At 37.3% G+C, this 26,866-nt stretch overlaps 1 protein-coding gene across 2 annotated transcripts in view; it reads left to right on the top strand.

The window, feature by feature from the left end:
* Window positions 1-26,866, top strand: part of ADAMTS7 (ADAM metallopeptidase with thrombospondin type 1 motif 7) — a 163,544-nt gene that overhangs the window by 8,778 nt on the left and 127,900 nt on the right. For both annotated transcript variants that reach the window (XM_053718476.1, XM_053718475.1), the window contains exons 2-8: window positions 12,287-12,642; window positions 15,921-16,077; window positions 16,198-16,394; window positions 22,651-22,734; window positions 23,242-23,366; window positions 23,582-23,731; window positions 23,810-23,953. In XM_053718476.1, the coding sequence (XP_053574451.1) occupies window positions 12,287-12,642; window positions 15,921-16,077; window positions 16,198-16,394; window positions 22,651-22,734; window positions 23,242-23,366; window positions 23,582-23,731; window positions 23,810-23,953 (1,213 nt within the window). The remainder of the gene's footprint in view (window positions 1-12,286; window positions 12,643-15,920; window positions 16,078-16,197; window positions 16,395-22,650; window positions 22,735-23,241; window positions 23,367-23,581; window positions 23,732-23,809; window positions 23,954-26,866) is intronic.

The following is a 26,866-nucleotide window of genomic DNA, read 5'->3' as shown; positions in this document are numbered from 1 at the left end:
GATGGTAAGCAGTGAACTACCTGTTTATTGTTTAGCTCAAACAAATGCTCAAACAAAGGCATAAGTGGTAAGTGACAGGCAAAATAAGGCAGGAAAAATTAGGTCATGACCTAATTTTTCCTGCCTTATTTTGCCTGTCACTTACCACTTATGCCTTTTTTAACTGTTTGGCATTGTATGGATATTTACCTATTATATTGAGCATTTGTTTGAGCTAAACAATAAACAGATAGTTCACTGCTTACCATCGTTTGCTTTTCTCAGCCTTACTGGGTGCGCTGATTGTTGGTGTTCTCCTCTGGCTATACCCATTAGTCAGTGTCACTACTGTGTCATTATATAGTGCTGGGTGTTATTATACTGATGCAGATACCACTGATCCTATAACCAGCCCTCCTCTGGCTATACCCATGTGCCAGTGTCACTGCTGTGTCATTATATAGTGCTGGGTGTTATTATACTGATGGAGATACCACTGATCCTATAACCAGCCCTTGTCTTGCTATACCCATGTGCCAGTGTCACTACTGTGTCTTTGTATAGTGCTTGGTGTTATTAATCAGATGCAGATACCACTGATCCTATAAGCAGCCCTCCTCTGGCTATACCCATGTGCCAGTGTCACTGCTGTGTCATTATATAGTGCTGGGTGTTATTATACTGATGGAGATACCACTGATCCTATAACCAGCCCTTGTCTGGCTATACCCATGTTCCAGTGTCACTACTGTGTCATTATATAGCGCTGGGTGTTATTATACTGATGGAGATACCACTGATCCTATAACCAGCCCTTGTCTTGCTATACCCATGTGCCAGTGTCACTACTGTGTCTTTGTATAGTGCTTGGTGTTATTATACAGATGCAGATACCACTGATCCTATAACCAGCCCTTGTCTGGCTATACCCATGTTCCAGTGTCACTACTGTGTCATTATATAGTGCTGGGTGTTATTATACTGATGCAGATACCACTGATCCTATAACCAGCCCTTCTCTGGCTATACCCATGAGCCAGTGTCACTACTGTGTCATTATATAGTGCTGGGTGTTATTATACTGATACAGATACCACTGACCCTATAACCAGCCCTCCTCTGGCTATACCCATGAGTCAGTGTCACTACTGTGTCATTATACAGTGCTGGGTGTTATTATACTGATGCAGATACCACTGACCCTATAACCAGCCCTCCTCTGGCTATACCCATTAGTCAGTGTCACTACTGTGTCTTTGTATAGAGCTGGGTGTTATTATACTGATGCAGATACCACTGATCCTATAAGCAGCCCTCCTCTGGCTATACCCATGTGCCAGTGTCACTGCTGTGTCATTATATAGTGCTGGGTGTTATTATACTGATGCAGATACCACTGATCCTATAACCAGCCCTCCTCTGGCTATACCCATGTGCCAGTGTCACTACTGTGTCTTTGTATAGTGCTTGGTGTTATTATACAGATGCAGATACCACTGATCCTATAACCAGCCCTTGTCTGGCTATACCCATGTTCCAGTGTCACTACTGTGTCATTATATAGTGCTGGGTGTTATTATACTGATGCAGATACCACTGATCCTATAACCAGCCCTCCTCTGGCTATACCCATGAGCCAGTGTCACTACTGTGTCATTATATAGTGCTGGGTGTTATTATACTGATGCAGATACCACTGACCCTATAACCAGCCCTCCTCTGGCTATACCCATGAGTCAGTGTCACTACTGTGTCATTATACAGTGCTGGGTGTTATTATACAGATGCAGATACCACTGATCCTATAACCAGCCCTCCTCTGGCTATACCCATGTGCCAGTGTCACTACTGTGTCTTTGTATAGTGCTTGGTGTTATTATACTGATGCAGACACCACTGATCCTATAAGCAACCCTCCTCTGGCTATACCCATGTGCCAGTGTCACTACTGTGTCTTTGTATAGTGCTTGATGTTATTATACTGATGCAGATACCACTGACCCTATAACCAGCCCTCCTCTGGCTATACCCATTAGTCAGTGTCACTACTGTGTCTTTGTATAGAGCTGGGTGTTATTATACTGATGCAGATACCACTGATCCTATAACCAGCCCTCCTCTGGCTATACCCATTAGTCAGTGTCACTACTGTGTCTTTGTATAGAGCTGGGTGTTATTATACTGATGCAGATACTACTGATCCTATAACCAGCCCTCCTCTGGCTATACCCATTAGTCAGTGTCACTACTGTGTCTTTGTATAGAGCTGGGTGTTATTATACTGATGCAGATACCACTGATCCTATAAGCAGCCCTCCTCTGGCTATACCCATGTGCCAGTGTCACTGCTGTGTCATTATATAGTGCTGGGTGTTATTATACTGATGCAGATACCACTGATCCTATAACCAGCCCTCCTCTGGCTATACCCATGTGCCAGTGTCACTACTGTGTCTTTGTATAGTGCTTGGTGTTATTATACAGATGCAGATACCACTGATCCTATAACCATCCCTTGTCTGGCTATACCCATGTTCCAGTGTCACTACTGTGTCATTATATAGTGCTGGGTGTTATTATACTGATGCAGATACCACTGATCCTATAACCAGCCCTCCTCTGGCTATACCCATGAGCCAGTGTCACTACTGTGTCATTATATAGTGCTGGGTGTTATTATACTGATGCAGATACCACTGACCCTATAACCAGCCCTCCTCTGGCTATACCCATGAGTCAGTGTCACTACTGTGTCATTATACAGTGCTGGGTGTTATTATACAGATGCAGATACCACTGATCCTATAACCAGCCCTCCTCTGGCTATACCCATGTGCCAGTGTCACTACTGTGTCTTTGTATAGTGCTTGGTGTTATTATACTGATGCAGACACCACTGATCCTATAAGCAACCCTCCTTTGGCTATACCCATGTGCCAGTGTCACTACTGTGTCTTTGTATAGTGCTTGATGTTATTATACTGATGCAGATACCACTGACCCTATAACCAGCCCTCCTCTGGCTATACCCATGAGCCAGTGTCACTACTGTGTCATTATATAGCTCTGGGTGTTATTATACTGATGCAGATACCACTGATCCTATAACCAGCCCTCCTCTGGCTATACCCATGAGCCAGTGTCACTACTGTGTCATTATATAGCGCTGGGAGTTATTATACTGATGCAGATACCACTGATCCTATAACCAGCCCTCCTCTAGCTATACCCATGTGCCAGTGTCACTACTGTGTCATTATATAGTGCTGAGTGTTATTATACTGATGCAGATACCACTGACCCTATAACCAGCCCTTGTCTGGCTATACCCATGTGCCAGTGTCACTGCTGCGTCTTTGTATAGAGCTGGGTGTTATTATACAGATGCAGATACCACTGACCCTATAACCAGCCCTTGTCTGGCTATACCCATGAGCCAGTGTTACTACTGTGTAATTATATAGTGCTGAGTGTTATTATACTGATGCAGATACCACTGATCCTATAACCAGCCCTCCTCTGGCTATACCCATGTACCAGTGTCACAACTGTGTCATTATATAGCGCTGGGTGTTATTATACTGATGCAGATACCACTGAACCTATAACCAGCCCTTGTCTGGCTATACGGATGTGCCAGTGTCACTGCTGCGTCTTTGTATAGAGCTGGATGTTATTATACAGATGCAGATACACATCCAGTATTTCACTCAGGCTTTATTTATTTCATAACTTATCACCCAATATCGCTAGCAGTCTTTTGACAAGCCACTAACTTTATTCACACTACATATTTTTTTATTCCTTTTATTTAATCAGAAAGAAAAGATATACTAAGTTTGTGGCGGCCACTGCAAGGGCTAGTCACGGACACCAGTGTCCGTGTATGGACACCTTGCCTATCCCTGGTCACGGCATGAGAACGAGGCTCCCATTGGAGCCTATGGAAGCACGCTCTCATGAGCGCAATCAACTTGTAATAACAGCGTACAAACGCGATATTTAGCACTCCACTTGTAATATGGCCCTTAGTGTTTTATGTCCCTTTAATGTCTTAAACGGATGGTTCCTTTATTCGACAATATCTTAAAAGTATTATTGAAAAGCTGGAGCGGCATGCAGCTATGTGACTGATCATGGCCACTGCCCGCAAGTTCTCCCTACTAGTAAGTATTTTTTTTATCCTCTGTAAACCAGTTAAATATCTGGACCCTGCTTATGGCCTTATTTTGTGGTGAGACAATATTGTGTCTTGTCATAATAATGGTATTGATGTGCTGGTGAGCCATGCTTCTATGTCTCTCTTGTTATAGGTAACCATAAATTAGTATAACAAAACCTTAATTTACATCATTTATAATAGCACAGCTTTTAAAAGAACATTCGGCTAGATTACGAGTTTTGCGTTAGAGGCTATTCGGTGCAGTTTTCTCTCACCGCTCACTTACCTGCAGCGCTGGTATTACAGGTTTTTACAAGCCCGGCATTAAAAGGCAAGAAGTGAGCGTTGAGCAAAATCCAATACCAGCGCTGCTTAAGTCAGTGGTGAGCTGGTCGTACGTGCTCGTGCACGATTTCCCCATAGGAATCAACGGGGAGAGCCGGCTGAGAAAAAGTCTAACACCTGCAAAAAAGCAGCGTAAAACTCAGTAACGCAGCCCCATTGATTCCTATGGGGAAATAAAATTTATGTTTACACCTAACATGAACCCCGAGTCTAAACACCCCTAATCTTACACTTATTAACCCCTAATCTGCCACCCCCAACATCGCCGACACCTACATTATACTTATTAACCCCTAATCTGCCGCTCCGGACACCGCCGCCACCTACATTATATGTATTATCCCCTAATCTGCTGCCCCCAACATCGCCGCCACCTACATTATATTTATTAACCCCTAATCTGCCGCCCCAATGTTGCCGCAACCTACCTACACTTATTAACCCCTAATCTGCCGCCCCAACGTCGCCGCCACTATAATAAACTTATTAACCCCAAAACCGCCGCACTCCCGCCTCGCAAACATTAGTTAAATATTATTAACCCCTAATCTGCCGTCCCTAACATCGCCGCCACCTTCCTACATTTATTAACCCCTAATCTGCCGCCCCCAACGTCGCCGCCACTATACTAAATGTATTAACCCCTAAACCTAAGTCTAACCCTAACACCCCCTAACTTAAATATAATTACAATAAATCTAAATAAAAATTAATATTATTACCTAAATTATTCCTATTTAAAACTAAATACTTACCGATAAAATAAACCCCAAGCTAGCTACAATATAACTAATAGTTACAGCTATGTTAGGATTTATTTTTATTTTACAGGCAAGTTTGTATTTATTTTAACTACGTAGAATAGTTATTAAATAGTTATTAACTATTTAATAACTACCTAGCTACAATAAGTACCTGTAAAATAAAACCTAACCTAAGTTACAATAACACCTAACGCTACACTATAATTAAATAAATTAACTAAATTAACAACAATTAAATAAATTAAATTAGCTAAAGTACAAAAACAAACACTAAATTACAAAAAATAATAAACAAATTACAAGATATTTAAACTAATTACACCTAATCTAATAGCCCCATCAAAATAAAAAATCCCCCCAAAATAAAAAAAAACCCTAGCCTAAACTAAACTATCAATAGCCTTTAAAAGGGCCTTTTGCGGGGCATTGCCCCAAAGTAATCAGCTCTTTTACCTGTAAAAAAAAATACAAACAACCCCCCAACAGTAAAACCCACCACCCATACAACCAACCCCCCAAATAAAATACTTTTTCCAGACGGCATCTTCTATCTTTATCCATCCGACGTGGAGCATCCTCTTCAAACGAAGTCTTCTTACTGAATGACGGTTCCTTTAAGTGACGTCATCCAAGATGGCGTCCCTTAGATTCCAATTGGCTGATAGAATTCTATCAGCTAATCGTAATTAAGGTAGAAAAAATCCTATTGGCTGATGCAATCAACCAATAGGATTGAAGTTCAATCCTATTGGCTGATCCAATAAATCAATAGGATTGAGCTCGCATTCTATTGGCTGTTCCAGTTTAGGCTAGGGTTTTTTTTTATTTTGAGGGGCTTTTTTTTATTTTGATAGGGCTATTAGATTAGGTGTAATTAGTTTAAATATATTGTAATTTGTTTATTATTTTCTGTAATTTAGTGGGGGGGGGGGGTTTGTACTTTAGCTAATTTAATTTAATTTATTTAATTGTTTTTAATTTAGTTAATTTATTTAATTATAGTGTAGTGTTAGGTGTTATGGTAACTTAGGTTAGGTTTTATTTCACAGGTACTTTTGTATTTATTTTAGCTAGGTAGTTATTAAATAGTTAATAACTATTTAATAACTATTCTACCTAGTTAAAATAAATACAAATTTGCCTGTAAAATAAAAATAAACCCTAAGATAGCTACAATGTAACTATTAGTTATATTGTAGCTAGATTAGGGTTTATTTTATAGGTAAGTATTTAGTTTTAAATAGCAATTATTTAGGTAATAATATTAATTTTTATTTAGATTTATTGTAATTATATTTAAGTTAGGGGGTGTTAGGGTTAGACTTAGGTTTAGTGGTTAATGCATTTAGTATAGTGGCAGCGACGTTGGGGGCGGCAGATTAGGGGTTAATAAGTGTAGGTAGGTTGCGGTGACATTGGGGGAGGCAGATTAGGGGTTAATAAATATAATGTAGGTGTCGGCGATGTTGGGGGCAGCAGATACATATAATGTAGGTGGCGGCGGTGTCTGGAGCGGCAGATTAGGGGTTAATAAGTATAATGTAGGTGGCGGCGATGTTAGGGACGGAAGATTAGGGGTTATTAATATTTAACTAGTGTTTGCGAGGCGGGAGTGCGGCGGTTTAGGTGTTAATATGTTTATTATAGTTGCAGCGATGTCCGGAGCGGCAGATTAGGGGTTAAAAATTTTATTTTTAGTGTTTGCGTTGCGGGAGGGCCTCGGTTTAGGGGTTAATAGGTAGTTTATGGGTGTTAGTGTACTTTTTAGCACTTTAGTTATGAGTTTTATGCTACAGCGTTGTAGTGTAAAACTCTTAACTATTGACTTTTAAATGCGTTAGGGATCTTGGAGGTAGAGGAAATACTGCTCACTTTTTGTCCTCCCAGGACAGACTCGTAATATCAGTGCTATGGAAGTCCCATAGAAAAGGCCAAAAAAGTGTGCAGTGCCCCTAAACCTGCAAGACTCGTAATAGCAGCGGTAGTGAAAAAGCAGCGTTAGGACCTGTTAATGCTGCTTTTTCAGCCTAACGCACAACTCGTAATCTAGCCGATTGTATTTTTTTTATATGTCTGCATCAGAAATAAACTACTGCATTCCAAAATTTCTGATTTTAAAAACTTTCCTCATGTTATCAAAAAATAATTGTTTTGCAGTCTAGGAAGAAACCCTTGATAAACCTCAAAAGTGTAAATATTTTTATATCCTCTGCAGTGGCCAATTTGGACAGATCTAAATGATATTCAAGCAATCACAGTGCAACATGTTGGTAAATCAGGGTTTTTAATTCAACATGGAAAATAAATAAAGTGTTTTGCATTTCCACTCTGGATATTAATTTATCTATGTGTTTAACCCTATGCAGGGCTTAAAGGGACAGTAAAGTCAAATTAAAGGGACACTAAACCCAAAAAAATTATTTCATGATTCAGAAAGAGAATACAAATTTAAACAACAATCCAATTTACTTCTATTATTTATTTTGCTTTATTTTTTAGATATCCTTAGTTGAAGAAAAAGCAATGCACATGGGTGAGCCAATCACATGAGGCTTCTAAGTGCAACAGCCAATCAGCAGCTGCTGAGTCTATCTAGATATGTTTTTCAGCAAAGAATATCAAGAGAATAAAACAATTTAGATAATAGAAGTAAATTAAAAAGTTATTTAAAATTGCATGCTCTTTCTATATCATGAAAGAAAAAAAAAATGGGTTTCATGTCCCTTTAAGCTTTCATGTAGTTGAATTACAAATGTTTAATTTTGACTTTTTCTTTTTACACTTTAAGTCCCTCTAAACATAATGCTTTACTTAAAGGGACACTGAACCCAATTTTTTTCTTTTGTGATTCAGATAGAGCATGCAATTTTAAGCAACTTTCTAATTTACTCCTATTAGCAATTTTTCTTCGTTCTCTTGCTATCTTTATTTGAAAAAGAAGGCATCTAAGCTTTTTTTATGGTTCAGAACTCTGGACAGAACTTTTTTATTGGTGGATGAATTTATCCACCAATCAGCAAGGACAATGCAGGTTGTTAACCAAAAATGGGCCGGCATCTAAACTTACATTCTTGCATTTCAAATAAAGATACCAAGAGCATGAAGAAAAATTGATAGTAGGAGTAAATTAGAAAGTTGCTTAAAATTTCATGCTCTATCTGAATCACGAAAAAAAATTTTTTGGGTTCAGTGTCCCTTTAAAGGGAGAGACTACTTTAGAATTTATATTTTTTTAAAAAGATAGATAATCCCTTTATTACCTATTCCCCAGTTTTGCATAACCAACACGGTTATATTAATATATTCTTTTTACCGCTGTGATTACAGTAGAACTAAGCTCTGCAGGCTGCCCCTTTATTTCAGTTATTTTAACAGACTTGCATTTAAGCCAAGCAGTGCTGACTCCTAGGTAACTCAACGGGTGTGAGCACAATGTTATATATGTGGCAGACATGAACTAACACCCTCTAGCTGGGAAAAACTGTCAAATTCATTCAGATAAGAGGCGTCCTTTAAGGGCTTAGAAATTAGCATATGAGCCTACCTAAGTTTAGCTTTTAACTAAGAATACCAAGAGAACAAAGCAAATTTGATGATAAAAGTAAATTGGAAAGTTGTTTAAAATTGCATGCCCTATCTGAATCATGAAAGTTTAATTTTGACTAGACATGTATACACCCTTCACAGGCATTTCAAACACAGCACATGCTCAGAGAGCCTAAGGTGCTTCTACCATCTTGTAATAACTCAATTTGTTAATTGCTAACATCAAACAAGCCCCACTGGTGCTCTGAGCAGCTCAAGTGCTTACAATGCTGGTGCACTGAGAATATCTAGCTATGCTTCACATGCACGTGCAGAGAAAAATGATTACAGTAAAACAGTGCTAACTTTTACTAAAAGCATTTTTTGCTTACCCACCCATTTTATGCCACAATTACAAACTATTATAGACAAACTATGTTCTTACCCAGGGAGAGGGGAGGCCTAGGCATGCCGAATCTTACTCTATATAGAAGAGCCATATTGCTGTAACAGATCTTAGACTGGAGCCACAACTCAGATCAAAAGGCCTGGTTCACTTAGATAATCACATTCTTGAAATGGGTAACGTTGAATCACTTTCATGGACGGAAACTAGAAAACGCCCAGACATTATGCAGTTTTACTCCACCATATCGGAAACATTTAGAATGGGACAAAACCATTGCCACCAACCCGCACATTTCCTCCAAAATTGGACCACTTCTCCCCATCAGAGAAAATGCAGATCTACCTTTGGGTACAACTGGTACCTCACACAGACCAACATATAAACTGAGAGAGGGTAACCTACATTTTGCAATCGAACAGGGGACTTTATTACCCCTAGAAAAATTGCAACAATGGGATACAAAAATGTTTCCTACAAGGCTAACCCGAACACAAATAGTTCACTACATATCAACACACAGACAAAAATCTAAAATGCAAAGAGACCTTACACCCTTTGAAAGATTGTGCACCCAGCAAACTCCCCCCAAGACACACTGTTTCCCTATTATATAAAATACAATTATTGCCCAATGAAATGACACTGCCTACTTATGCTAGGTTGTGGCATACTGAAATAGATTCTGAATACGACCCAAAAATATGGTATAAGTCGTTTCAATTAGCCAAAAAAGCCTCACCATCCGTCACTATACAGGAAATGCACTTTAAGTTTATCAGCAGATGGTACTTAACACCCTCCAGACTACACAAATCTAATCCTCAAATTAGCAACAAATGCTGGAGACGAGGATGCAGACAAACGGGCACAATGCACCACATTTGGTGGTCTTGTCCCAACATCATAGACTTCTGAAAAGGTGTTTTTAAATCTATCTCCTCGGTAATAGGTATTACCATCATAACCAATTTGCATCTATTATTATTCCTGAAAATTTCTAAGTTACAGAACAAACTAAACATGACCATCTTCCCCATAATGATTAATAGCGCTAAGAAACTAATTCCTAAACAGTCGAAATCAAGTAAACCACCTACGCTCCACGAATGACACTCACAAGCTACAGATATATTTCAACTCGAACGCTTCCACTATCTAAAAATAAAGAAGCTAGAATTTCATCAGGGGCTTTTGGACCTGTGGGACGGACTTCAAATCTAGTGGATACCGGACCTAAAATATATAACTTAAATTGGATTAAAGGGACAGTTTACTCAAATTTTCTCCCCTTTAATTTGTTCCCAATGATCCACTTAACCTGCTGGAGTGTATTAAATTGTTTACAAGTATTTCCATTACCCTTATATTGGCATTTGAATTAGTTTATTTAGCCTGTGGTATCCCCACCTATCCTGAAAGTTTTTGGCCTTGAGATCAAGCTGTGTTAACACAACCAGTAGAAGAAATTACACTCCCAGTGGGTTATAGAAGAGATAAGGTAATAAAATGTTAATTTTCCATTGTTCTCTCCAAGTATTGGTGATTGCTTTATGGACAGATATAAGATAAAGAAGCAGGTATATTTACACAATGTGATAAAGTAATGAGATCTGATTATACCTACAAACTCAACCCATTTTATTAGGTTGTGGCTTCAAAACACAAAATCAGCTAATTCATAAACACAAATAAGCCTTAAAAAAGCAAATCTCATACATTTCATACTCTGCAGCTGGTAAAAAAAAAGTAATTGGAAACACATTAAAGGGACACTGAACCCAAATGTTTTATTTTGTGATTCAGATAGAGCATGCAATTTTAAGCAACTTTCTAATTTACTCCTATTATCAATTTTTCTTCGTTCTCTTGCTATCTTCATTTGAAAAAGAAGGCATCTAAGCTTTTTTTTTGTTCAGAACTCTGGAATGAGCTTTTTTATTGGTGGATGAATTTATCCACCAATCAGCAAGAACAACCCAGGTTGTTCACCAAAAATGGTCCGACATCTAAACTTACATTCTTGCATTTCAAATAAAGATACCAAGAGAATGAAGAACATTTGATAATAGGAGTAAATTAGAAAGTTGCTTAAAATGTCATGCTCTATCTGAACCACAAAAGAAAAAATTTGGGTTCAGTGTCCCTTTAAGGGAAAAACAATTTTATAGTATACTGTCCCTTTAATGTGACACTTCTCCTTACCCCCTTACCCTGCTGTTTCTTTCTGTTCTTTTTCTTTTCCTTGTAATACATGACTGATGCAGAGTACTGTATTAGAATATAGGCACATCAAATGTACATTTTTCCTTACTCTAAGGATCCTAATGGATCACTGAGCAAAAAGGACTGTCTCCCTGATAAGCAATATTCTTCTAAGTGATTCCAGAGTTAAAGTGAATGTAAATTTTGATGCTAAAGTGCCCGGTTTTTAAAAATTTGATTAAAAACAGGGGCACTTTAATTCGTCAAAATTTACATTTCACTCGTGTTGTGAAAAAATACTTACCTTTTAATCTTGATAGCCGATCCAGCTTCCTCCACACGTCGCAAAGCCTCTTCCTGGGTCTAAAATGAGGAATCCGGCTTCCTCCAATCACCGCGTTGAATCAGACACTGATTCCCCCGGGGGGAAGCCGTGATTGGAGGATGACCGTCCTATACATCATTTCTGACATCAGAAATGGCTTGCGACGGCCCGGAGGAAGCTGGAGCAGCTGTCAAGTTTAAAAGGTAAGTTTTTTTTCACAACAGGAGTGAAATGTAAATTTTGATGAATTAAAGTGCCCCTGTTTTTAATCGAATTTTTAAAAACCGGGCACTTTAGCATCAAAATTTACATTCACTTTAATGACTGAATATCCAAATCAGTGAAGAGATATTATCTATGTTTTGCTTTTCTTACCACATTACAATGTAACCTTTGCTGTAAGTCGCTTTTACACCATAGTTAAACCATGATTTTCAATAAAAATGTAAAAAAAAAAGCATTTTTGCTAATACATGTATATTGGAAATATGCTTCTATACATAGATGTAATTCATCAATGTGCATTTAAATTTTGACCGGAATGTCCCTTTAACCAAATTCTGTTTCACTTACAGATCTTCCACTTAGCTTCTCTCTAGAATCAGACATTGTACACCCTATCCGAGTGGATGAACATGGTTCTTTCTTAACCTTTGACTTGTCCCCCCGGATTGTAAAGAAGCGTGGGGTGTCCCATCACAAACCTACCTCTACCTTCTATGAGATAAGTTTTCAAGGAATGGAGCTGACCTTTAACCTTAGTCAGAATAATCAGCTACTAGCTCCTGGTTATGTGACCGAATGGCGCAGTGGAGGGATCCAAGAAGCGAGAATCCAGAGCAAGCAACATAGCCCTTGCCACCTTATGGGAAATGTGCAAACAGAGAACCAATTTGTGGGGAATGCAGCAATCAGTATATGTAATGGACTGGTAAGTAACGACAATTAGAGTTTTGCAGAATGCTAATCTGCATAGTCCCTTTTACTGTATTTTAAGGCAAAATAATTTTTTGACATGTGTAAATGCTGTTTTTTTACATGCACGATAGAATCATTTTTTGGTACAATTTCCATTTAACCCATAACTAGTGTTGCCAGCGGTCCTCCACAAAAAAACTGGGCAATCTGTTGGTGACTGGGCACGATTATGGTTGCCACCTTTAGTTCATGACACCCCTGCACCGTGCACTGCAACTTCTTTTTTTTATAGCATATACACTATATATAAAAGTACATAAACACAAACTCGCACATAGATATTCACAATCTCACATACTCTCTATCTCACATGCTCTAACACAGACACATACTCTCTCTATCACACACACAAATGCACTAACACTCTCTTACACACTAACACACACACAAATACACTCACTCTTTCACACACAAACTCACACACACAAAAAGACACAAACACAAAGACACTTACACACACAGGCACACACTCAGACACACTCCCACACAAAGGCGAACACACACGAGAGGGAAATAACTGTAGGCATGTGCAGTAAGTTGCAAAAGCTACATTTTTGGCGGCTGTGGCTTTTTCCTACCAAACCTGGACATTTGCATGACTGGGCCTGACTCAGCTTCAAACCCGGACACACAAATGGAAACCTGAACTGTCCGAGTCATTCCCTAACCTACGCACGACGGTAGGTGGGATCACACTATGGGGCTGATTTAAAAAGCAGTTTCTGGTCCGCCAGAAATGAAGTTAAGAAGCAGTGGGATGATTGACACCCCCTGCTAGCGAATGATTGGCCGCGAGTGGGCAGGGGGCGGCATTGCACAACCATTTCACAAGAAATGCTTGTGCAATGTTAAATTAAGCGAGGTCGTACAGACATGATTCCCTACGACGAAATCTAGTAAATCTACCCCTATGCCTCCCCCAAAAACTCTACATTAGCCACTCTTGAACCAACCATGTATATTTTTCTTGACTAAGCAGTCATTTTATCCCATGACTGTCAGTAACCTACAAAACATGGAAACAGAAGCAATTTGACACCCTTGACTGCCCTCACTTCTGCTACAAATGTGTAATGTGTTGAGGCACAGGAGGTCTTTTACATTTAGCTAACAGACAGGGACTTTTTTGAAATAAAAAAACAGACATTTATGTGTCCAGTATTTCTGTGAATATTTTACTGGACAGCCTGCTAAAATACTGGTCTGTCCAGATCAATACTGGACACCTGGCAAACCTACATGTAAATATCACCTGTCTCTTCTTGTAATGTTCAAAAATCGCGCTGCTGAAACATTTGTACTAATAAAGCTTTGTCTACAATATCTTCTCACTCTCTCAACTCTAGTCTCCTTCTTTATGCTCAAATAACCACTTTCTCAACTCACATCTCACCCTGCCTTTTCCATCATTATAGGGATAATAAATTTAAAATTTTATATGTGCATAGCATATATTAGCAATTAAAAGGACATAATAAGTGCAAAAAGAAAAATGCTGGTTTTGTGCAAGCAATAGTGGAATAATTAAAATCTATATAAATTCTATAATTTCAACTCCTGCAAAGGGTTTAAACACAAATCTAGAGCAGCAAAGAACTATTGGGAAATAGCTGCACATATTCAGTGAGCCAATGACAAGAAGCATATGCAAGTAGCTACCAACTTTAAAAAGTGACATTCTTAAAGAGCTTTGCTTGAAAATATGTTTCTGTAACTTTTACAGTGGATAACACTATAGAAAAGGTAAAATATTGTAAGTGTCTGCATGGTATCTGAATCCCTGGTTTGTAAGTTTGGTGAATTCTGACTGTTAGTTCTGAGTTCTAAATGTGATAGAAAATTCTGATGACGAGATGTGACACGTTTCTAAGAAAAAGTAATGGCATCCTGATTATTAGAGCAATCTGGTTGTTTTAAGTATGTGTGTTTTAGTGGGGAATTCCCACTTGTGCAGGGTCTATAAGTCAAGCTGTTTCCCAGGTGTGTAGGACCTCATAAGTACATTTAGGGAAGAGATTCCAGGTGTTTACAAACTGAATAGCATATCTAGAGGTTGACCCTTAATAAGCCAGGTCTGTAGCATATTTGGGGATCTCAGGTTTGCAGGGTTTGACTTGCTCATCCATCTGTTTTGATGTGTTTTGTCAGACATTCTGCACTTCTCAACCCCTTCTATTCCCCCAGGGGAAATACTCAGTGCTATAATCCTTGGTTAACTCTTTAATAGACAAAGTGGACTTCAGAATATCTATCATGCTATTCTTGTATTCTTTAGTTGTAGACTTAAGTAATAGAGTGCAGAAGTACAGTCATTACCATTGCTGATATTTTTATTTGTACAGCTATGTGTTTAAATATAAAAGATAGGTTTGTTTCTGATGAAGACCCTTACTTTTGGATGAAAATATTGAATTGTGTGTGACATGAAATAATTCATGTAGATTGCCACAAGAAATGTACTTTGCACGACTTACCCCCTTTGCTGTTCTAGGTTCACGTCATGTCTAATGGCATGAGAACAAGACTCCCATTGGAGCCAATGAAAGCACTTTTTTGTGAGCACAAAGCTTCCATGCAATGCGAACGCAAGTTCGCGTTCGCATTGCACCTAACTTGCATTTTACTGCAATTTCACCTATGCTTTTGTATCTATCTATCTATCTATCTATCTATCTATCTATCTATCTATCTATCTATCTATACATTTAGGGGCAGACTGATCCCCCGGGCAAATAGGACCTGGACCGAGGGCCCAGCATGTAGGGGGGCCCACAAATGACATCTCTATGGCTCCTGGTGTGCTGCTTAAGCTCAGGTTGACAGCTGCCCTATCAATAACTAAGCAGTTCAGTTTTGGTTTAGTAGGGCCCTGGCCCCAGAGTGGGGGCCTTGTGTGTGGATGTAGGGGCCCTAGAGTGGGGGGTCCAGTCGGGGTCTGTCCCTGTGAGGGTCATGGAGTATGGGGTCTGGCCTTACAGGTTGTGAGCCCTTTCTCTTGCTCTTGAGGTTGGAGGTCCTGCCCCTGGAGGTTGGGGGCCCTGGTGGAGGCAGGGCAGGTAGGCTACCATGTTCATTTGCATACATTTGAATACATCTGGGTCAGTGTGAGACAATGGGCGTCCTTCCCTAGTTTTTACCCGGGGACCTGATTGGTCTCAGTCCACCCCTGTATACGTGTGTTGTTCTTAACTGGCCTTTTAATTTTTATTATTATTATTTTTACAATTTTAGAGAGGAGTTTTCCAGATGGAACATGATGATTTTATGATCGAGCCAGTATTAACGAGTGTAGGATCTGGGGAAGCCATGCCCCATCGCATCTATAGACGTCATGCAGCAGAGCCCAATATAGAGGAGAAGGCTGGGAACATGAGCTGTGGAGTGAAAGGTAAGATATGAACAGGAAAGTGGATGAAGAAATACTCATCATAATACATTGCTTTTTATCTCCATTTGTCTGTCTCCATCGTGTGTTTTCTTTCTTTATATTGCTACTTTCTTCTGTCAGATAACCCAAACTCCCAAGAAAAATGGGAGAGAAGAAGAGAACGATGGGAGCAAGCAAAGCAAAGGGAACGCAGAATTCGGCCTCGATCTATCAGCAAAGAGAAGTGGGTGGAGACACTGGTGGTGGCAGACAAAAAGATGGTGGAATACCATGGTAGAGACCAAGTGGAGAACTACGTCCTAACTATCATGAATATGGTAAGAAAGCAAGTTTACTACTAGATTATTTTCCTTTTTTTACCCTCTGTTTTACTCCCCCAAGCATGCAGTTGCTAAACCCTTTAATAATTAACATAACATTTTAGCAAACAATCTTGTTGTTGGGTCTCTGAGCCATTTTGTACAATCTCACTGCTTTAGTTGCTTTTAGTTCCTCAGTTTTGCATAACCAACACGGTTATATTAATATACTTTTTACCTCTGTGATTACCTTGTATCTAAGCCTCTGCAGACTGCACCCTTGTCTCAGTGCTTTTTACAAACCTGCATTTTAGCCTATTAGGGCTGGTTCATGCATAACTCCACAGAAGTAAGCACACTGTTATCTAAATGGCACACATGAACTAGCACTGTCTGGCTGTGAAAAGCAAATAAAATAAAAAAGAGGCTGCCTGCAGGTACTTAGAAATAGGAAGAAATTTAGAGGTTATAAAGTATATTAATATAACCATGTTGGTTGTACAAAGCTGGGGAATGGGTAGTAAAGGTGTTATCTATCTTTTTAAACAATAAAAAAAAGTAGGCTGTCCCTTTAAATATATCTATTTATCTGGTTTTAATTGCCCTGGTGAATTATAAATCAGTGAGCTAAAGAAAGATCAGACAAAATAAATAATGAATTTATATTGCACGCTAACTCCGATCGACTTCTGCTCTTTGAGCGCGTTGAATAGCGTGCGCATTACAAGTTGAAAGTAAGAGCAGAAGTAAGAATATCACGACCACGTTAACATACACCCCATAGACTTTAAGGGACACTGAACCCAATTTTTTTCTTTTGTTATTCAGATAGAGCATGCAATTTTAAGCAACTTTCTAATTTACTCCTATTATCAATTTTTCTTTGTTCTCTTGCTATCTTTATTTGAAAAAGAAGGCATCTAAGTTTTTTTGGTTCAAACACTGGACAGCACTTTTATTATTAGTGGATGAACTTATTCACCAATCAGCAAGAACAACCCAGGTTGTTCACCAAAAATGGGCCGGCATCTAAACGTACATTCTTGCATTTCAAATAAAGATACCAAAATAATGAAGAAAATTTGATAATAGGAGTAAATTAGAAAGTTGCTTAAAATTTCATGCTCTATCTGAATCATGAAAGAAAAAATGTGGGTTCAGTGACCCTTTAAATGGAGAGAGAAAAAAGGGAAAAAAAATTAACACCCTAAGTAGCGCACTAATCCTAATCGCCATAAAACCCCTACTCTAATAATCCCTAGATCACTGGTTTTCAAACCTGTCCTCAGTCCTCCCCAACAGGCCACATTTTGAGGATATCTGAACTGGAGCACCTTACCTAAAAAGCAAACAAACAAATACCTATCCTTACCTGAAATAAAAAAAATTACCATTACAGATTATTATTTTTTTTTACCAGAAATAAAAAAAACCTGTTATGCCTTTTCTAAAACTAAAGCCCTACTTAAAAACAAAAAAACATCCGAAAATGAAAAACCAATACTAACACTAAACCAGAATATAGCAATATCCCTTAAAGGGGCTATTTGTAGTGCATTGCCCTAAAGTGATTTAGCTCTTTTTCAATAAATTATAAATACTATCACAATCTAGAAGTAACCCACCCCCCCAAAAAAAAGAGGCTATCTGAAAAAATCCTACTCTAAAAATTGCCCTGAAAGATCATTTGATTGGGCATTGCCCTTAGAAGGGTATTGAGCTCTTTTGCTGTCCAAAAAAATAATAATTCTAAACCCCAAAGATTGTACTCACCAAAGCCTCCGGCACTCCATCTTCATCCCGGCAGCTGTCTTCTATCTTCATCCCAGTGGTAGTCCTCTATCTTCTTCATCCATCTTCTTATCTTCAGATCTTCCGTTCCCGATGTCCTCTTCCTGCGGTCATCTGCCACACACTGAATTTTAAATGTGAGGTACCCCCTTTATATAGGGGTACCCTTGCATTCCTATTGGCTGATTTTCATTTTTAAATTTAAATCAGCAAATAGAAAAAAAAGCAAATCAGCCAATAGGAAGCCAAAAATAGAAGTCAATTGGAAAGTTGTTAAAAAATATGAAAGAAAAAGTTTGGGTATGTCCCTTTAAATGTAAAATGATTAACATGTTTTTTTCTCATTTGTCGTATGTGTGTGCATGAAATTATGTGGATATTAGAGAGCTAATACAAATGGATATTGCTTTAGTAAGACACTCTGCAAAGTATAAATAGATAGGAAACAACATATTGCATAATACATTATATTACAGTTAAAGGGACATGAAACCCAAATTTTTTCTTTCATGATTTAGAAAGAGCATGCAGTTTTAAACAACTTTACAATTTACTTCTATTTCCTAATTTGCTTCATTCTCTTGATATCCTTGCTGAAAAGCATACCTAGATAGCTGCTGATTGGTGGTTGCACATAGATGCCTCATGTGAATGACTCACCCATGTGCATTGCTATTTCTTCAACAAAATATATCTAAAGAATTAAGCAAGTTAGATAATAGAAGTAAATTGGAATATTGTTTAAAATTGTAATCTCTACCTGAATCATGAAATAATAATTTTGGGTCTAGTGTCCCTTTAAGGAAGTAGACAATGATTTCCCTTGCACCCTCCTACACATATTGTGATGATATCATCTCCTTTGTAGTCCCCTCATACCACCTGGGCAGGCTTGTCTGTACTGGAACGGCTGCTTCTTATCTATCCCAAGAGTTTCTTTCCTCTTAGAGTTTTCCCAAAATGTTCCACGTATGTCTTCCAAAACTTGGCACTTTTTTTTTTGCCAGCTTGTATTGAATTAGCAGTTATCACTTACAGTCAGTATTTGTGTTACTCTGAGAAAACCCCTGCAAGCTTTTTATACACCAAGGGATAGATTTAATACTACAATTGCTTGTAGTATTTACTGTTATTAAGTTTATTACAAAAGAAACAATTACAAATGCACTCAAAAAAACGTTTTTTGCAACAACAACAACAAATAATAATTAACAAGCAGTCACTTTGAAATTAGCACAAGACTTTCAGACTACAATAATCACTCACTTTAAAGTACCAGTAAATACAGCATATTTGTATAATCAACATATGCCTGATATAAAAAGACAAGGCAATAACACTTCAAATGAGTAGTAGATTTTTTTCTGACAAATTCTAGTTATGGCTATTTCCACTCCCCCTGTACCATGTGACAGCCATCAGCCAATCACAGATGCACATACGTATATTCTGTGAATTCTTGCACATGCTCAGTAGGAGTTGGTGACACAAAAAGTGTAAATATAAAAAGGCTGCACATTTTGTTAATGGAAGTTAATTGGAAAGTTGTTTAATATTGCATGTTCTATCTGAATCAGGAAAGTTTAATTTTGACTTGAGTGTCCCTTTAATCACATGAATCAGATCTTGTCTACTAGATTTATTAAAGTGATAAGTCTCTCTCTAGTCTCTCAAATACCTTTGTTCCAAGCAATCTTGACACTAAAGTCCATTTTGTCTCCCCATTAGTGAATAGGCTGCATGAAATAACAAAGGTATTTTTTTGTCATAGTAAATCAAGAAAAATGTTAAAGGGCCATAATACCCAAATGTTTAAACACTTGAAAGTGATGCAGCATAGCTGTAAAAAGCTGATTAGAAAATATCACCTGAACATCTCTATGTAAAAAAGAAAGATATTTCACCTCAAAAGTTCCTCAGTAGCCACCTCCCATTGTAAAGGATTTCTAAGCAGCATTTTAGTGTGTCTGTCATGGGACATCTGAAGGGATGAGCATCGTGCACTCTCATATTATTTCACCAATCAGGTAAAGGAAGCTTACTATGAAATCTCATGAGAGTTAAGTCAAATCTCATGAGATCACAGTAAGAGTTCATGACCTCAGCACTGCTGATGCTGATTGGCTGCTGTTCATTTCTTCATTTTTTTTCATTTTTTTACCTGCATATAACTTTTTACACAGAACTTATTCTACTGAGCTGAGGAGATTGTGAGGTAAAATATCTTCCTTTTTTACATAGAGATGCTCAGGTGATATTTTCCTGTCAGCTTTTTACATTTCTCCTGCATCAGTTTCAAGTGATTTAGCATATGAGTATTATGTCCCTTTAAGCATTTCACTTAATACAAATTAATTTGTTTAAAAATAAATAAAAATATTTGATATACTGCATTTTTTTATTGTTATGTTACCATTTAAGGTAATACACCAGTTAATTATAGTATATGTATAGTAATCCATTTGCAATATCACAAGCTTATTTAAGGGACAGTAAAGTAAAAATAAAACTTAAAGGGACAGTATACTATAAAATTGTTTTTTCCTTAATGTGTTTCCAATTCTTTTTTTACCAGCTGCAGAGTATAAAATGTATGAGATTTGCCTTTTAAGGCTGATTTGTGTATATGAATTAGCTTATTTTGTGTTTTGAAGCCACAGCCTAATATAATTGGTTGAGCTTGTATAAAATGGGTTGAGCTTGTAGGTATACTCAGATCTCATTACTTTATCACATTGTGTACATATACCTGGTTCTTTATCGTATATCTGTCCATAAACCAATACTTGAAGAGAACAATGGAAAATTAACATTTTATTACCTTATCTCTTCTATACCCCACTGGGAGTGTAATTTCCTCTATTGGCTGTGTTAACACAGCTTGGCCTTGAGACCAAAAACTTTCAGGATGGGTGGGGATACTACAGGCTAAATCAACTATTTCAAATGCCAATATAAGGGTAATGGAAATACTTGTAAACAATTTAATACGCTCCAGCAGGTAAAGTGGATAATTTTTGAGTAAACTCTCCCTTTAAATTGATTGGATAAAGCATTGAATTTTTAACAAATTTCCAATTTACTTCTATCAGAAGACATTGGGTAAGCCAATGACAAGAAGCATATATATGCAGCCAATAATAAGCAGCTAGTTCCTAGTAGTGCCTTTGCCTACCTGGGTATACTTTTCAACAATTGATATGAAAAACACAAAGCAATTTAGAAAATGTAAGTAAATTGTTAAGTTTAAAATTGGATTCTCTATCCAAATAATGAAAGTGTAATTTTGACTATACTGTCCCTTTAAGGTTAATAGTTACACTGACCAAAAAAAAAATTAGAGAGGGCAAATAGCCTTTAACTCTTCAATCTTCAATTTTAATTATTTTTTTAAATTCAACTTAGACTTTTCTATAAGTGCAAAATATTTTAGCTCCTCCCACATATGTCTATGTTTCTTATTTTCAAGCAGATAAACTATAAAACATATTTTAAGCATTTACTTTTGAATGAAAGACATTAGCTATTATATTGTGTATATTTTGTATTTTCATCTTGTAGGTACCTAATTAGTGTTTCTTGACAAACATTTTATCACACTCACATTTCAGTTAAACTCTGTAAATTAAAGGAGTTATAAGAGTTAAAGGACCAGTCAACACAGTAGATTTGCATAATCAACAAATGCAAGATAATAAGACAATGCAATAGCTCTTAGTCTGAACTTCAAATGAATAGTAGATTTTTTTCTTACAATTTTAAAAGTTATGTCTATTTCCACTCCCCCTGTACCATGTGACAGCCTTCAGCCAATCACAAATGCATACACATACCATGTTATAGCCATCAGCCAATCAATCACAAATGCATATACGCTTATTCTGTGAATTCTTGCACATGCTCAGTAGGAGCTGGTGACTCAAAAACTTAAATATAAAAAGACTGTGTACTTTTTTTAATGGAAGAAAATTGGAAAGTTGTTTAAAATTACACGCTCTATCGGAATAATGAAAGTTTAATTTTGACTTGAGTGTCCCTTTAATTAAGAGTTATAACATCATGCATTTAAATTACGGCAATTAATTCACTGTTATGATATAAATTCTGTACATCATAAAAGGAACATAAAACCCAAAATGTTTCTTTCATGATTCAAATACAGCATGCTATTATCAGTTTTTCTCTTGGTATCTTTTGTTGAAAAGCAGGGACGTATGCCTAGGAGCCTGCCCATTTCTGGAACACTATATGGCAGCACTATTTCCTGTTATGTATTGCTCCAGACACCTACCTACCTATCTTTTCAACAAAGAATATTATGGGAATGAAGCAAATTTGATAATAGAAGTAAATTGGAAATCTTTATTAAAATGGTAAACTCTGTCTGAATTACAAAATGCAATTTTTGGGTTTCATATTACTTTAAACTATAAAAACAATAATCTGTTACTACCTTTCTTACAAATGATAATTGTCCCCCCAGGTGGCTGGACTTTTTCACGATGCCAGCATTGGAAACCGAATAAATATTGTTATTGTACGCCTGATACTTTTGGAGAGTGAAGAGGTAATATGGAAATATTGGAATACAGTTTAAAGTAGTAAAAAAAAAAAAAAAAAAAAAAAGAGCGATAAATTTGTGATGTTGAGAAAAAGAGAAAGTTTATATGAAAGAGAAAAAAATGTTAAAATACAAAAAAGAGGAATTTAATGGAAATAAAAATATGGGAGACTTTTATCATATCTACTTTGCTGTTACCAGCTACAGATAGATATAAAGGAGATCCTGCACCAGTCAAGCAATTGCTGTGTACCATGTTGCAGGGTCATTGTTTTGATGATTGCACCAGCATTTATGGGCCAGAGAAAAAAGAAAGTGTATTTTTTTAGAACTCCCATAAAAGTTGCTAAGATTAAACATTTTGAACGATAAAATGGATGAGTACGGCAAATCTTATGTATTTATATTTTATTTGTAACAAAAAATGTATGGGAGATATGTTAGAAGTTTCATATTACTAAGCAGATGTTGATATAGAATCTTTATTTGTTCCACCTTTGATTGGCCTAATAGGAGGATTTAAAGATTACGCATCATGCTGACAACACTCTGCGCAGCTTCTGTAAGTGGCAAAAAGGTGTCAATATGAAGGGGGAGAATCAACCTCTGCACCATGATGTTGCTGTGCTGCTGACCAGGTGATTGCAAAATCTGCTTTCAATCCATATCATCCTCCACAAATCTGTGTGCTAAGGACAATATTAACAGACTACATAGCATTGGGTTACCTACTATCTGTCAACAGAGGTTCACAAAGCAAATGCTTATAACCACACATGAATGGATTACACACATATGCCAAACATATAACACAAGTCTAAGTACATTTATTAAAAGTTCCTATTTATTACAGGAAAGACCTCTGTGCTGCTATGAACCGTCCTTGTGAGACTCTTGGCCTATCTCATGTGTCAGGCATGTGCCAGCCACACCGCAGCTGCAATATTAATGAGGATACTGGCCTGCCCACTGCATTCACTGTCACTCATGAATTGGGACACAGGTATAATACTCAGTTTATTATTCAGAACTATCTGATGATTGTTCTCATACTGCTCACTATCAAGTTCTTTTTTTCTAGTTTTGGGGTACAGCATGACGGCAGCGGGAATGACTGTGAACCACAAGGGAAGAGGCCCCATATCATGTCCCCACAAATGCTGTATGATACATCACCTCTGACTTGGTCCCACTGTAGTCGAGATTACATCACCCGATTCCTTGAGTAAGTTTTTATATTTATGTCACATTGTGTCACCAAATTATAGCTTCTTTATGTACATCAGAAAATAGACTAGGTCTTTCTTTATATGTTATTTATTTAGCATTACCTCATGGTCTTACCAGTGAATGTTGCTAAACCACAAGTGTTGAGATAAACAAAAGCCCAAAATAACCATTGTCACTAGTTTTAATTAAGTTTTGGGGTTTTATCTGTCTATGGGGGGCTAGCACTTAAAGGTGTCAACACCCACAGATTTGCCAGGTAGACCCTTTTTTGAGTGCCTAGGGCAGCATAAAACCTAAATACGCCCCTGGTGCAATGTAAAGCTGAGAAGTTTGCTACAAAAAGAGAGAGATAAAGTGTGTCAGGGCGCTAATATATAGCAAGCGGTGATGGTTCCTGCAGAGGTGTTGAACAACCCATACATTTGAAAGGCAGCTTATATTTACATGTCTGGTGATCTACCAAGAGCATCAGGATTATCTGCACATTTGAATACTTTTCTGATAATTTCACTCTTTCACAAAAATGTAGCTTTTGATTTACTGTTTTGTCTCCTTATGTGGATGTTCCCTGTTTCTCCCACTGTACAAATGAATGAACACAATTTCCTTTTGGGGATTTAAGGCATCGGAGGTGATCAGTTTTCAGAATCTTATATTGTCTTGTGTTATTAACTCCTACAACCTACTCCTAAGGGGCTTTACCAACTTCACATTTCCCTCTCCAATCTATCCAGAATGCCTCCGCTTCTTTTATCTACCTAAAGTCACTGACATACTTCAGGTTCCTCAGACTGACAGCCCCTACACTGTCTCTCCATAAGCTTTAAAATTACATTAAAATGATTGATCCTAACCTTTATAGCTTTCAACAGCCTGACATACAACTATATTTCCATACTTGTCTCATGCCACCATTTTTGGTCAATCTCTGTTGTATACCTATCTGTTCCCATCATTACTACTCCCCTCTCCTGACTATCCCCGATGCCACTCCTACTCTCTTGAACTCTCCACAAATCTGCACCATCCCACATTTTAGTACTCTTTTAAAGGACCAGTAAATACAGTAGATTTGCATAATCAACAAATGCATGATACAATTACAATGCAATAGCACTTAGTCTGAACTTCAAATGAGTAGTAGATTTTTTTTCTGACAAAGTTATGTCTATTTTCAATCCTCCTGTATCATGTGACAGCCATCAGCCAATCACAAATGCATATACCAATAGTCTATGAATTCTTTCACATGCTCAGTAGGAGCTGGTGACTCAAAAAGTGTAAATATAAAAAGACTGTGCATATTTTGTTAATAGAAGAAAATTGGAAAGTTTTTTTAAAATTGCATGTTCTATCTAAATCACAAAAATGTAATTGACTTGAGTGTCCCTTTAAACACCCACCTATTTAGTGAGGCTTACCACCTATCCTCTCAATTCTTTCCTTCACCCTAAACAACTATTGTGCACATGATAAGCTATTCCACATCTAATTTTTACCATGCCTGAATGTCATTGTGTCTCCTTACTCAGTGCTACATCATTTAGGCAGTGTTCTACAAATAAGTGATAATTATACTAATTATCTTATAAATGTCCAGAGTTGAGTAGCAGGGCACAGACTTCCATTGTTGTCTGATTTTCTCAAGAAAGACAAAGATCATTTTTCTTATGTGTATTTTTGTCCTTGATTATTGTGCTAAGTTAAAGGGACATAAAACCCTTTTTTTCATGATTCAGATAGAGCATGCATTTTTTTCTTAATTACTCCTATTATAAATTTGTCTTCATTCTAAATGTAGCCACCAATCAGCAAGCGCTACCCAGGTGCTGAACAAAAATGGGCCGGCTCCTAGGCTTACATTCCAGATTTTTCAAATAAAGATAGCAAGAGAACGAATATTTTTTTTTCATAGGAGTAAATTAGAAAGTTTCTTAAAATTGCATGCTCTATCTGAATCATAAAAGAAAAAGTGCGGGTCTGTGCCCCTTTAAGTAGAAATATTTTTTGGAAATAAATATTTATTTCAAAAATGCTTACATTAAAATGTAATAATACAGTGCTGTACATTTCAAATTTGACTTTTACAACAAGTGTAATATTCTTTGCAAATAAAATATAATTGTATTGAATACATAACTGGGGGTTTAAAATAACTCCTAAACCAGGATGTTTTCAGATTTCCACATCTTTCTTGTTTTTATACAGAGAGCTCTCTCCCATTCTCAAGCACAGCTGTCATTACTGCTCCAACAAAATTGTTTCAATATCTTTATCACAACAGCTTCTTCTGTCAAAACACTTTCTTGACATGTCCAAGAAAAGCTGTTTTTGCTCTCTATGCAACAAATATTGTTCTATTTCCATGTCGCTGGCTCAGTTACTTTTCATGTGTTTGCAGGTTAAACTGAAAAAAAAAAAAACATAAATCAATTTGAATTTGTTAAAAAAAATAATAATATATGGTCAAGTTAGATGTTAACAGAACTGTGCTTCATTGCCTAAAATGCTGTGTGGGAAATTCCTGACCTTTAACTCTTTCATAATTAAAAATCCCTGACAGGATGTAGTGAACAGGCATATTCCCTATATACAACATAATAATTCTCTATTAAAGGGACATGAAACACAATTTTTTTCTTTTGTGATTCAGATAACACATTCAATTTTAAAAAAAACTTTCCAATTTACTTCTATTATCTAATTTGCTTAGTTCTTTTGATATCCTTTGCTAAAAAGTAGACCTAGGTAATCTCAGGAGCTGGGAGCTCGCTGCTGATTGGTAGCTGCACATATAAGCCTCTTGTGATTGGCTTACCAATGCGTTAAGCTATGTCCCAGTAGTGCATTGCTGCTCCTCCAAGGAAGGATACCAAGAGGATGAAGCAAAATTTATATAAGTAAATTG

The sequence above is a fragment of the Bombina bombina genome, chromosome 6 (genome assembly GCF_027579735.1).
Source record: "Bombina bombina isolate aBomBom1 chromosome 6, aBomBom1.pri, whole genome shotgun sequence".
NCBI classification, from domain to species: Eukaryota; Metazoa; Chordata; class Amphibia; order Anura; family Bombinatoridae; genus Bombina; species Bombina bombina.
Note: the sequence above shows the minus strand (reverse complement) of the source record. Positions and strands in the feature narration are given on the sequence as shown.